At 34.0% G+C, this 14,320-nt stretch overlaps 1 protein-coding gene across 3 annotated transcripts in view; it reads right to left on the reverse strand.

The window, feature by feature from the left end:
* The window catches only part of Rabgap1l (RAB GTPase activating protein 1 like), a 526,658-nt gene that overhangs the window by 224,896 nt on the left and 287,442 nt on the right, over positions 1-14,320 (reverse strand). For all 3 annotated transcript variants that reach the window (XM_048356662.1, XM_048356663.1, XM_048356664.1), the window contains exon 14: positions 7,628-7,741. In XM_048356662.1, coding sequence (XP_048212619.1) covers positions 7,628-7,741 — 114 coding nt within the window. The remainder of the gene's footprint in view (positions 1-7,627; positions 7,742-14,320) is intronic.

A 14,320-nucleotide genomic window follows, 5' to 3' on the forward strand; every position in this document is an offset into this window, starting at 1 on the left:
TAAAAGATCCCACTAAGAAAGTCAACAGAGAAAAAACTTTGCAACAGATATATTATAACAAGAATTTCCCAGGCACCAGTGGCTCACGCCAGTAATAACAGCTACTCAGGAGGTTGAGATCTGAGAACTGCGGTTTGAAGTCAGCCTGGCCAGAAAAGTCCCCGGGAAATTCTTATCTCCAATTAACCACTCGAAAATCATTAAGTGGGCTGTGACTCCAAGTGGAAGAGCACTAACTTTAGTAAATCAGTTTTCAGGGACAGCATCCAGGCACTGAGTTCAAACCTCACACCTAACAAAAAAAAAAAAAGATTTATACAAGAATACAGAAAAATCAGTAAGTTAGTAAGAGAAAACCCAATTATGAAACTAAACAGATGACAGATTTGTCATGAAAAGGAGACTCTAATGGCAGAGAAGCATGGAAGTATCACTACACATCTTCCAAAAATGATTACACTTTAGAAGTTTATCAAGTGTTAATGAAGAAGCTAGAACTCTCATTAGTTGAGATGTAAAGGAAAAAAACCCTCAAAATCTGTTTGGCAGTATCAACTGAAGCAGAACATATTGTACAGCTAACAGAAATACACTTACGTGTACACCAAGATATTATTAATATACAGGTATATGTAGCAACAATTCTTATAATACCTAAATGTAAAAAATAATTCAAATGTCTACCAAGAAAAGAATGAATACTATATTATGATATATCCAATAATATAATTTTATTTAGCAGTAAAAGCAATAAAATATTGTTATCTACAATAAAATAACTAAATCCACAGTCAATACAAATTGACCTCAGGGCTTCCTAGATTAAAAAAACAGTGAAGTTCATACTGTAAAATTCCATTCTTTAATTTCATTCTTTGAGGTCCAGAAAGAGGCAATATGAATGTAAAAAACAGACAACAGAACAGTGGTTTGCTTTGTAGAAGGCAACACCAGCAGAGAAAAATAAAGTAAGACATCTAGGTACAAATTCATTGAGCTGTATGCCTTGATTATTTGTGCAATCTATTATATGAGTACTAGATATTATATGATCTTAAGTTTGCAATGATGACAGCAAAGTATAAAATTATTTTAAAGAGACTATCTTACAAAACAAGGGCTCTAATAAAAAAATACTCTACCTTATTACAGTTGATTCCAATAAGAGAGAAAATACGTAAGTATAATAATCAATTTGTATTTATTATTATTAGAACTCTCTAGTTCCATTTAAAAACTTTTAAAGAAAAGAAAATTCTTTAAAATCCTTAAGCACTAAAGAGATTATGGTGCCAAATCCCCTCAACAAGTTCAAATAATCATTTAAAAAGCAATATGCCTAACGTATGAAACTGTAACCTCTCTGTGCATCAGTTTGACAATAAAAAATATTTTAAAAGGAATATAAACCTATATGCATGCTGAAATCGAAATAGCCTCTTTCAAGAATTTTGAGTAAAATCATCTGTCTTCTCAGTATATTTGCATTTGCTGTCTCAGCAAAAATGTAACTCAAACATTTATTTTTTTCCAGCAACTTGAGTAATTCCAAATGCACTTATGAAGACCATACTGGTACTCTTTAAAGCTTTAGATATTTATATGTATAAAGTCATTTTCTTTAATGCATTTTAGTATTCAATTTGACAGAAATATCTTGTAGTTGTATGGCTCAAGTGGTACAGTAGTTGTACAGGGACATGAGTTAAACTCCAAAAAGTATTTTATAGCCCTCTGACTTTATGATGCTGATATTAAGATTCATCTGCTACTTGAATAGCAGTCCTAGCACAGAGAAAAGCTAATAGTCAAAACAGCAAAAAAAATTCATTTAAAAATACTAGCCACTCAAAGAAATTCTTCCTTATAACCATAAATACAATATAAATTACATGATTCTATTTCATCATTTTAAAATCTCATAAATCATTTGCATTCTTCAAAATTATAGAATAGCTTCATTATTAACATCAAAGAAAAGCTGAAATGCTCTAGTTTTTATAATAAACTTAGTCTTGTTTTGGTAAAAATATTTTACAAATATGAACTGTTTGTTTTTGTCTTCCTACAAACCATTATACTTTCAAATTATTAACCAGAACAGAGGTACTGATCTCTGTAATATACTCAATCACTCCCATTAAATTCACAACAGTAGCCTATTTTTCTTAATCAGAAAATCAGAAAGAAAATTGCACATATATTAAATTGCATACCAGAAATCACTTTACTCTTTATTGTTGTAAATATTGTGGCTGATTACTATAACTGAGTCTTATAAAGAGATGTATATTTAAGTGAATAATATATAGGTACAATTTGATAAAAATAATCCCAAACATAACAGAAGACAAATAGAGTTTCCAAGTCAGAATATAATGACTTTTGCATTGATAGGTAGAGCTACTACTTGATACAGGGCTTAACTCTTCAGTACTGTTATTTATCTATAATGTCTTTGAAGAAGAAATACCAGAGCAACACTTTAGAATTATAGAAAATTAAAACTGGTACAGTCTTATGAGTCCCCATATCTATATTGAGGAGGAAATCTAAAATGTGATGGTTTTTTCAAAGTGTTATATATGCTACTTTCTAAAATCTGCTTCCACTTGGTGGTAGACTCAAAAATCAGAGCCAGATCTCTAGGAGAGTTTTTTAAATTGTGCTGGCCTGTCTCACAACTTAAAATATATTTTACATAGCACATAAATTAGAAAAGTGCTAAAGATGGAAGAGATGGTACAACATTTTTCCCTCCATGAATGATCCTCTCTTCAAATACAATGACTTACCTAATAAGAAAGATACTGAGGGGAAGGCTAAACACAGAACTCCCCTATGACCCAGCAGCCCCATTTTCAGGTATCTATCCAAAAGACCACAAACAAAATCACACTAAAGCCACCAGCACAACAATATTCATCGCAGCACAATTTGTAATAGCTAGAATCTGGAACCAACCCAGATGCCCCTCGGTAGACGAATGGATTGGGAAAATGTGGTACATATACACAATGGAATTTTAGGCCTCTATCAGAAAGAATGACATTGCCCCATTTGTAAGGAAATGGAAGAACTTGGAAAAAATACTAAGTGAAGTGAGCCAGACCCAAAGAAACATGGACTCTATGGTCTCCCTTATAGGGAATAATTAGCACAGGTTTATGCAAGTCACAGCAGAGGATCACAAGAGCCCAATAGCTATACCCTTATGAACACATAAGATGATGCTAAGGGAAATGAACTCCATTATGGAAACGATTGTTATATCACAGTTGTAACTACTTTCAACGTGCCATGTGTAACTGTAGCTTCAATTATTGATGATCTTCTTGAATCACCCTCCTGTGGTTGTGCCTACACTATCTCTGTATCTTATCTGAGTATATTGGAAACCATGTATACTGGTGTTAGAACTAGGAAATTAAAAGGGAATAACAAATTCTAGAGACACAGGGTAAAAAAAGACAAACTACAAAAGCAATACTTGCAAAACTGTTTGGTGTAAAAGAACTGAACAACTCTTGGGGGGGGGAGGGAAAGGGGGAGAGGGAGGGGAAACGAGGGACGAGGTAACAAACAGTACAAGAAATGTATCCAATGCCTAAGGTATGAAACTGTAACTTCCATGTAATTCAGTTTGATAATTAAAAAAAAAAAAGATACTGAGGGAAGGAGAGAAGGGCCATGTGTTTTCATTTGTGGTAACTTTCACCTACAGGAGCCTATGGATTTTATTATTATAGTTTCATTCCAACCCTTCCCATATAAATTTATGTCAACAGAAGAAGCTTTGAACTATTTCAATTTCCTCCAAAACTGAAAAGGATATTAAGAGGTGAAACTGAAATTGACAGGGCCATTAAAACTTGACAGTAAATATTTAACAGTCTTCCTCTAATCTGACAGTTCATATCATTTCTCATTTCAACCAGCCAAAGAAAAGTTTTCACCTACAAAGTCAGATAGTTCCATCCTTGAAACCAGGGTTGGTTTAAAAACTTACTGTAATAGAAATTCTAGTAATTTCTGCTTTACTTAAAAGCACAATTTATTCTATCTCTACCATAGGATCTACTGATAAAATAAAAAAATAAATGAAATATATGTGAAAACAAATAGATGGAAGGCACTATATGGTTTAAAAAGATCTGTAATTGTGTTGCTGGTTTAAGATATGTGATTCTTAATGGTAAAATATTAGATACATTTCCTTTAAAATCAGAAACAAGACAAACCATTGCTTCACTTGCACACTATATTGGAGTTTGTGGTCATTGTGATAAGACAAGAAAAAGAATAAGGTTTGGTAAAGAAAAAGTGAGACTACTCTTACTTACATACTTTATGACAAAGTATTATCAATATTTATTTGGTTCTGTTTGGAGTATCAGAAAGGAAACTCAAAGGCATATATCAGAGTGACAAGTATAAATCTGGATATTCTTCCATGAATAAAAATGCTGTCAGAGAAGATAGATTACCCTCAGTGCTCTTTAGTTCATATATAAATAGCTTATTTGAAAATGAAATGAAAACATTGTAATTCAAATTGGATTCAAAAGCAAAGGAAAGTGGCTACATAATCTTGATAAAAATATTTAGTCTTATATTACTTAAAATTATGTAGTTCTATTTGTGAATTGTAACAGCAGAGAGAGAGAGAGAGAGAGAGAGAGAGATCTTCTGACCTAAACTATCAAAGGCTATTTTAAAATTATTTTGTGTATATAAATAATATATAAATGTACTGAAGATCAATGCAGGCTTTGTGCATGCTAGAAAAGCACTCTACCATTAAGCTACATAGCTAGCACTTCTAAAATAATGATGTAACTAGAGTCAATATTTCATAATATTCTTTACTCAGAAAGAATGAAGCTAAGGTCTAAAATTCTAAATTGAAGTCATGAGAATTGTGGTTCAATACTATTCTTGGGCAAAGGAATTTTCAAGACCCCATCTTAACAGAACAACATGGGTGTAATGATTAATGTGTCACCTCAGTTGTGGCATGGAGTATAAATATGAGAACTCCAGTCTAGGCTTAGGCTGGCCTGGCCAAAAAACAAGACTAATTCTGAAAAATATTCACAGTAGCCAGACACTAGTGACTCATGCCTATAATCCTAAACCAGCCTGGGCAGGAATGTCAGTAAGACTTTTCTCCAGTTAAATGCCCCAAAGCCAGAAGTAGAGCTGTGACTCAAGCAGGAAAGTACTGGCCTTGAGTGAAAAAGCTGAGACAGAATCCAGACCCTGAGTTCAAGCCTCAGTATCAACAAAGACTAAAAAGGGCTAGAGATGAGGCTAAAGTGGTAGAGCACCTGCCTAGCAAGTAGGAAGTCTTGAGTTCAAACCCTAGTACCTACAGGAAAAATATTCTATTCTAATGCTACAAGCTAGATCCATCTAAATAAACTTAGAAACAATCAGTTTTCTTACAATGTTTCATATAAACCAAATGCTAATTTCAATTTTGAATTAAAGAAAACAGTAGAAAAAAATCCTAATATAACTTTTTCCTTTAATAAGTATGTATGTAGTATGTAGCCTATTTTGCAACGTCCAATTTTTTTTTGTATTGTGGACTATTGGGGAATTGAACTCAGAATTTCACACTTACTAAACAAGTATCTACTATTTGAACCATGCTCACAGCAATTAAACTTTTTTAGTTTGATTTTCAGACAGGGTTTCATGCTTTTTCCTAAGCCAATCAGACTGATCCTCCTGGCTGCCACCTCCTGGGTAGACAGAACTAAAGGCATGAATGCCCATTTCTGGCTTTGTGTTTTTAAAGGTCTATGATATACCATCTTCCAGAGACTGCTATATGCTCAGATTGAAAGTTATTAAGGTGTTTCTACCTCTAAATAATATATAAATGTACTGAAGATCAAACTCAGGCTTGGTACATGCTGAGGAAACTCTGCCATTAAAGTACATAACAAGCACCTCTAAAGTAGATTTCCAATCAGTTATCTATTTATAACACTCAAAAACTACTAGGTTAAAAAAAATGAGAAATGGGGGAGGAAGTGGGAAGAGGGCAAGACTGACACCATAAAAGAAGCATTTTAATGAAGGATGTGCCATTTGCAAAATTAAACAATTGTACTTGGTTAGCATATGTAGGCGAGTGTTTTTACGGGTGTTTTATTTTTTAAACAGTAAATATAAAATGCAATAAATCTGTGAGTATACTTCAGACTACCTACTGGTACATTTTTACTACTCTTTAAAAATGGCTAAATTTGAGTCAGGAGCTAATGGCTCAGGCTCGTAATCCTTTCTACCTTGCTAGTCAGGAGGATGAGATTCAGAAAATCATGGTTTGAAGCCAGCCTGGAGCAGAAAACTCCATGAAACACTATCTCAGAAAGCAGGGTTTCTGGACACAGATAGCCGAGGCTATAATCCTTGCTACTCAGGAGGCTGATAGGAAGATCACAGTTTGAAGCCAGATGGGGCAGGAAAGGTCTGTGAGACTCATCTTCAATTCACCACCAGAAAGCTGAAAGTGTATGTGTAGCTCAAGTGTTTGAGGCACTATCCTTGAACAAAAAAGCTCAGAGACAGTGCCCATGCCCAGATTTCTTGAAGCCTTTTAGATTGACAAACACACATACATAAAAAAAAAAGTGGTACAGCACCAGCTGAGGAAACAAAGTTGTAACCAAGCTCAAAGCCCTGACTTCAAACCCTAGCATAGCAAATAAAAAATAAGTTAATTTAAATAATTATTTAATAAACATACATAAAAAAGTTTATATATGGTTATTTGAGTACTGATCATCTGATCATGTTTGCTTTCTCTCCACATTATGATAGAAGTTTTGTACAGTATGAGGGACGAGGTAACAAACAGTACAAGTAATGTATCCAATGCCTCACGTATGAAACTGTAACCTCTCTGTATATCAGTTTGATAATAAAAATTTGAAAAAAAAAGTTTTGTATAGTTCATTATTTACTAACAATTTCTTCTAGAATAGTAACTAAGAACAGAATGAGTATTCTACCTTTCATTCCTATGTTTCTGATTTAACATTTTGAGAAACTAGTAACTTGCTGGCTAGTCTTTTGACAGTGACAAAATCTTTTGTATCTAAAAATGCACATTAACTATAAACAGAGAAAGAATGTTTTCTAGGAGTAGTAATAACCTAGGAGAAGATTCAAAATAACACATAAAAACTGCACAAAGATGTATGAAGTGGCATAGATCAGAGTATATGTACAGTATCAGAGAACTTGCTAGTATTCAACAGCAGGCCCCACATGGATGTGAACACGTGCCTACTGTCAAAAAATACCATATTATCTTTACAAAGGAGCAGTCCTCTGGGACTCCTCAACCTTTGCAACCTGGCCTGTGAGGAACTTACAGTCTTCCCTGTCAGCAGGAGAGCAAACTGGGCCTATGTCATGCCTCCTTTGAAAAAGGCACAAAAAAGGTCATCTGGCAGGCTCTGATAATGTATGTGCAAGACAGAATACAGAATTGTGCTCAAAAGACATGAAGACAGAAAGAAAACCTAAACATTTTTAAGATGGGTTCTAAAAATATAGCGCTTAATATAAAATAAGTTAGAAAGAATGAGGATGAGGCTACTACTACCTTGCAGATTTTGTAGAGTGATTCCTGACCATCTCCACCAGTATCTTTGAAGTAATCATGTGCAGGAAATGTACGGTGAATATCTCGAGTAATAACACTCTCCTGGGCTGAGTCCTAAAAGAAAAAGCAAACTTGACTTAGTTACCAGGGTAAACTTTCTTTTCAATTATGAAAAATAACTTTTCTACATGGTAATAATTTCAAGGAGCACAAAAATATATACCTGAAAAAAATCTCCCTTCTAATTTAGACTCACAGACTATTCCCCAGGAATAAGTGTCATCAATATTTTATATGAACTCACAGCAAAGATATATATGTATGTTTACATGCAAAGGAAGGACAGGAGGAAATCTATTTATACATATTTCCATAGAAAGAAATGTTCTGTCCCTTTCAATTAATAAAGTTACAGCATATTTCTTTTGCCAGTCATAGCAATTATTTTATTCTCTTTATAAGTGGTTATGAAAAAGAATGACATAATCTGAATATAGACATATCAGGATTTATTTAATATTCTATTGACTACATCTTTTGTATTTTGTTCTCTTTATACAGTAACACAAGGAACATTTTTATACATATGTCTTCCAAAGATGTTCAAGAATAAATTCCTACAGGCAAAATTACTAGGGCATGATGAGCATATGCACGTTCAGCTTTTGGTAAAGACATTTTCTAGCTGTCACACTAAAATATACTTCAATATACTTCACATAACTTATTACTTTTGGTATATAAATGAAAAACTCTGACCAAGATCATTTAAATAGTCAAAAGATACTGGGTATGGTGACTCACACCTGTAACCCTAGCTACTCAGGAGGTTAGTAAGAACCTCATTCTCAATCAATAAAAGTTGAACACAATGAATAACGAAAGGTTGTGGTCCAGACTGGCCAGGGCCCTACTTGAAAGGCAACTAAAGCAAAAAGAGCTCAGGTATTACAGTGACTGACTGCTTAGCAAACACAGCCTTCCTCCAAAAAGAAAACAAAAATTACCTTCTCCACCACCCCCCTCCCCAACTAGGTTAATTATCCCATCCCACAAAACAAAAAGCTATAAGCTACTTTATTAATGTGGTATATGATTTAAACATAAATTTGGAAGTCTTTTAAAGACAGATTCAGAAACCAAAGCCTCAAAATAAATAAACTCACACACCTTAGTAAAAATGATTACTTATTCATTTGGTTTAAATTTATTCCTGGAAATGTTGTTTTATTTGTATCTAAATGCTAAGAAAACAGGGAGGACTACTTTGAGCCACCCAGGAGATGGAAATATTTTGTACAATTCACTGAAGCATCAAAGACTACTAATTGCAAATTAGAAGTATTGTTCAATGTCTTGCTTCTACTCAAACTGAACAAATTCCACCTTACAAGCTCAAATGGAGAAAAGAAAAAAATGTTTAATATATGAGTTGCCTTAGTGAATGCTGTTTCCTTTTCTCTTTGCAGCTAAGTACAAAAGAAGCAGGCAGCTGATTAGCTCTCAGTTAAGCCAGAACCTCTCTTGCTGCTTTTTTCATTTCAGCTGCTACTTCATGCTGAGTGATAATTAGATCTTATATCATGCGGAGGAAGAAAAGAAGCAAACTGAAAAGTTCTAAATATGCCAGCAAATATAGAATATATGTATCAGTCCAGAAGAAATTTTGATGGTTTATAAGAATGGAATACTAATGCTGAGCAAGGGAGCATTCAAAAAACTTTAGCTTCAGTGAAAGATACATAGAAAGTTTCTCAAGGTAAATAAATTGTTATACAGAAAATTTGGGAGTGAGAGCTGTCTAAAACATTCCATACTGCATCAGTTCTGTACATTCAACAAATACTTGACTCAAAAAATCACCAATCGCAGTGGCACTGTGGCTCAACTAGTAGAACACTCATTGTTTCTACCCTGACTTGCCATATTTTTAAATGTACAACAGCACCTTTCCTTCTTGATCTCTATTGTCAGACCCAAAGCATAAGCTGAATTTTAACTGTACAATTATCATAAACTCAATACAACTTTGTAAATATCACGCCAACTATTAAAGTCATTGAAATGCCAAGGAAGACCATTCGTAGCCACAGTAGGCAGATAAATGATTCTAACCTAATTTTTTTTTCAATCTTCGTATATGCCTTCTCTTCTTACTCCACAGGGATCTTCCTTTAGTTCTATGTTGGATGGTAAAACATCACAAACTGGTATGCTTACATGACCCTGAAAGCAGATGGGTTTGCAGTGGTGGGTCTCATTCATTCACCTTGATGTTTGTCAAAAATCCAGACAGCCAGAGATGAAAGGAGAAAATATTAGTTTATTTTAGTTTCAAAAGTGCTTCTAAAAGTATGAGGGAGAAAGAGTATTTAAAAAAAGGATCACTGCCAAACTTCATTACTTGAATATGAGGGGAATTCTTAACATAAGTGGGGTATATGGAGACAAAGAAATAAACCTCACATAAATCAAATTATGAACGAGTTGCTTCCCAGGAACTGAGCACAATGCTGGTAAATATCTTAGAACCAAAGTGTGACATAAAGGTAATACTCTGTCTATAAGTGAGAAGACATCTTGAAAAAAGGGGCAACAATGAAAACTAAAGGCAGGGGAAGAGTGTAAGTAGTGTATTTACAAGCCAGTCAATATTCATACCTTGGTCCTGAAGAAGTGCTGGGAGAAAAGTGGAAGCACTTGACTAGATACAGACATTTGTTTGGTACTAGAAGCACTGCAGAGGATGGAATCGCGTGGTTTCCCAGAGATCTCATTGAAGCTGGGTCAGATTCCGTAAAGTGAATATTTAGGGTTATTTTTAGACTCTGTATCTGTCTACTAAATTCACTTATGCCATATTTAAATATGCTTCATTTTTAGGGCTGGTGAATGTTCATTGTCACAAAAGAGAGTTCAAATATGACAATATGACAAGCTCCTAACATATCAATAGTCAATAAACTTCTTTTAGGAGTGGCTAATCTTGTTTGAGCTTTTGAGTTTCACTTATCATGTTCCATATGATGATCCTCAGTTCCATTCATTTTCTTCAAAATGACATAACATTATCTTTCTTTATGATGGAGTACTATTCCAAGTATGTATTTTCCAGTGCTTGCTTTTATTTTCTGAGCCATGAGAGCCCTATTTAAAAAGTCAATGCCTATGCCTATAAATCCAAATGTTTCCCTGATGTTTTCTTGTAATAGTTTCAAGTCTTATAGTAATATTTTTTATTTATTTTGAGTTGATTTTTATACAGAGTAAGAAACAAGGGGTCTAGTTTCAGTCTTCTACATGTGTATATACAGTTTCCATAGCACCATTTGTTTAAGAGGCTGTCTTTTCTCTCACATATATGTTTTGGGACATTTGTTAAGAATCAAATGACTATAGCTGTGCTGGGATCAATAAACATTTTTATAATACTTAACAAGAATTAGGCTCTATTCTAGAAGTAGAGGCCTGCCCCTACGAATAATATTCTATAGTTAAAGTGGTGAAGACATTAAGTAAATAACTATACAATGTTGGCTGGCTAGTTGAAAACATTTTAAAAAAGCAAGATAAAAGTAGTGATAGGTTAAGGGTGGTATTTTAGATATGGTGGTTTTGCTTCTTGAGGAGAATAAATACATATTTGGAAAATAATTTTGTCAGGGGATAGACGTGCAAAGGCCCTAAGTTGGGAGTAAGATGGCAACACATCTTCTATGTTGTTCTCTTATAGTAGTCACATCTATCTACAATATGGTCCCAACTGTTAACTGCAAATAGGAAAATGAATCCTCATTGCATTCTATGTAAATCACATTCCATATGCAAAGTTGCACTGTTCAGTGCTTTTGTGTAATTTCTTCTGCCTGGATGTGCTTTCGTAATTGTCTTAAATGAAAATATCTTCTTGCTTTATTCTCCTATAATATCTATATATGTTCATATATATACATTATATTTGCATAAAACTTATTACACATTGTTTTGAATTAAGACATATTTTAACCCCACCAATTAAAGGAGTCGCTCTTGGCTAGAAGAGATGGCATCTCATAGTAACCTATATGTAATAGGGGTTGAGCAAATATTGGTTGAATAAATGATTCTATGAAAGAATAACAGTGAAGTAAGATAGAAAGGCAGAAAAAGAAGCAAGGGGAGAAGTGAGGAAATGAGGGAGGGACCCTGGGTGTAGCTCATTGGTAGAGTGTTTAGGATGTGCAAGGGTATGGGTTTGATCACCAACACTTTATTTTATTTATTTTTTGGCCAGTCCTGGGACCTGAACTCAGGGCCTGAGCACTATCCCTAGCTTCTTTTTGCTCAAGGCTAGCACTCTACCTCTTGAGCCACAGTGCCACTTCCAGCTTTTTTCTATATATGTGGTGCTGAGGAATTAAACCCAGGGCTTCATGTATATGAGGTGAGCACTTTACCACTAGGCCATATTCCCAGCCCCTCACCAACACTTTAAAACGAAGAGTTTATGTTAGTGTTTCAGTAGAAGATGGGTCATATCTCATCCTGATGCAGGAATGAAAGCTAAGATGGGGTAATTTTTCTTTTGTTGAGTTTATATCTATTCCTTCAAGCTGGATCCCAGGGAAGAAAGTTTACAAAAACTACCATAAGGCAGAAAGCTAAGTAATAAAATCACTATCATAGCCAATATACTGATTCACATTATTTTCACTCACAAGAACAAATGGCTTTATTCTACAAAACCCTACTTTACTTGGAAACAACTTTGGAGCAAGTTAGCATTGTGAATGAAAGTGAACGGGAATATCAAAATTGAGAGACACAGGATAAAAAGCAAACGACTACAAAAGCAATACTTGCAAAACTATTTGCTGTAAACCAACTGAACAGCTCATGGGGGGAGAGGGAAAAGTGGAAGGGGAGGGGGGATTGAGGGAGGAGGTAACAAACAGTACAAGAAATGTATCCAATGCCTAACGTATGAAACTGTAACCTCTGTGTACCTCACTTTGACAATAAATAAGAAAAAAAAAAGGAAAGAAGTATAAGGTCAAAGACTTTTCACTGAACAACAAGACAAACATTCTTCTCAAATTAACATTTAACTCAGATTAAACCAAAACCATTTATAAAGATGGTAAACTGTTGCAACTGATATATGTAACCAGTAAAAACAACTATCTGCCAAGTTAGTGTTTTCCAAATGACAATTATGGCTATTATATTGCGTCTAGATCATAATGCAAATGTTGGAGCCCTCAGACAAAAGGGAGATAATATGAACCAGAAAGCTTTCACAAATGCAGTAAATCTAAAAGCCACGGGGAAAGGAAGAGTGATGACTGATTTTGATTCTTACAAAAGAGTACAGACAGAGCACTGTGTATTGGAGCAACAATAAAGAAAAAAAAAAACAAAAAACTCTGATGCTGGCACTATAGAAAGGTCTGCAGCCACAAAAGGTTAAGAGAGAAAATGGAAAGGATGTACAGTAAGTGGAGTAAACAAGTGCTTTGTCTCTAAACCAGGAACGGCTTTTTCAACACTCCTGAATCACTGCCACTCATAAAGAGAATCAGGAAACTTGGACACAGTAAAATGTAGAAAAAAATGACATGAGAAGGAAGCAAACAGTATTTCATATGCAAAAGATTCTTGTTAACATATTATTATGTTTTACTGCAAGACTGTACTTTAAGAATCAGTCCCTATGAAGAAAACACTCAATTCACTATGTTCAACTATTGTATGGACTTTGTCATATAGTTTGATAATTATATAAGGAAAAAAAATCTGTAATTTTCCCAAGCTTTAGGGATGTCAGATAAAATTCTGCAGAGACAAAACATTTTACTAGCTAAATTTACTAACATTACGGTGTTGAAAAAAATCAACTCCTCAGTATCTTCATATATGTTTTAAATCTTGTTCAAATTGCTTTTACATATTTTTGTCTGAAAGGTACCATATTTGATGTTAAATGAATAACATTTGACTTTAAGCAAGCTGTATTAAATTTACTTAATAAAATGAGCAAACACTAGTTAAAAGCCACAGATACTGCTATAAGTAGAATCAGAAATATCTGATCTAAAATGTCTGGGAGGAAATTCAGGACATCTAGATAACAATGGACAGACAGAATCATTAGTGAGAATACCAAGCCTGTGAGGCACAGGAAAACTGAATTGATCTGGAAAATAAGATTAAATTAAGATATATCACACTGGTCTGAGGTCCCCTAAGAAAGGAGGCAAAGAACAAAAATTCTTCTGAGTGAATAAGCAGGAAAGATGCTAAAAATGTTTACTTCATCAACATTGTACTCTAATCAAATGCCAAATACAGATTAAATGACATTAGATATTTTTATTGACCAAATTAAAAATACCTTCAAGATAAGCACAATGACATAAAACTACACCTGAGACTTCAATATTGTGTTATGCCTTATTAAAGGACAGTTTATCTGGTATGTATATTACACATATTTGAAGAAGTATTAAGGCATGATTTGAAAGACTTAGTGGATATGATGGGCTGGGAACAAGCAATCTATGTACAATTCAGGAAATGTATACATTGTATATTTTCAACAATTAAAAACAAATTCATGTTAGCACCTACACTTAAATATTCTTAATATTTTTCTGAAGGGTTTAAAATGTTATAAACTAGCAGGCACTACAGAATCTTCTTATAATGATGGAT

This window comes from Perognathus longimembris, chromosome 11 (assembly GCF_023159225.1).
Source record: "Perognathus longimembris pacificus isolate PPM17 chromosome 11, ASM2315922v1, whole genome shotgun sequence".
NCBI classification, from domain to species: Eukaryota; Metazoa; Chordata; class Mammalia; order Rodentia; family Heteromyidae; genus Perognathus; species Perognathus longimembris.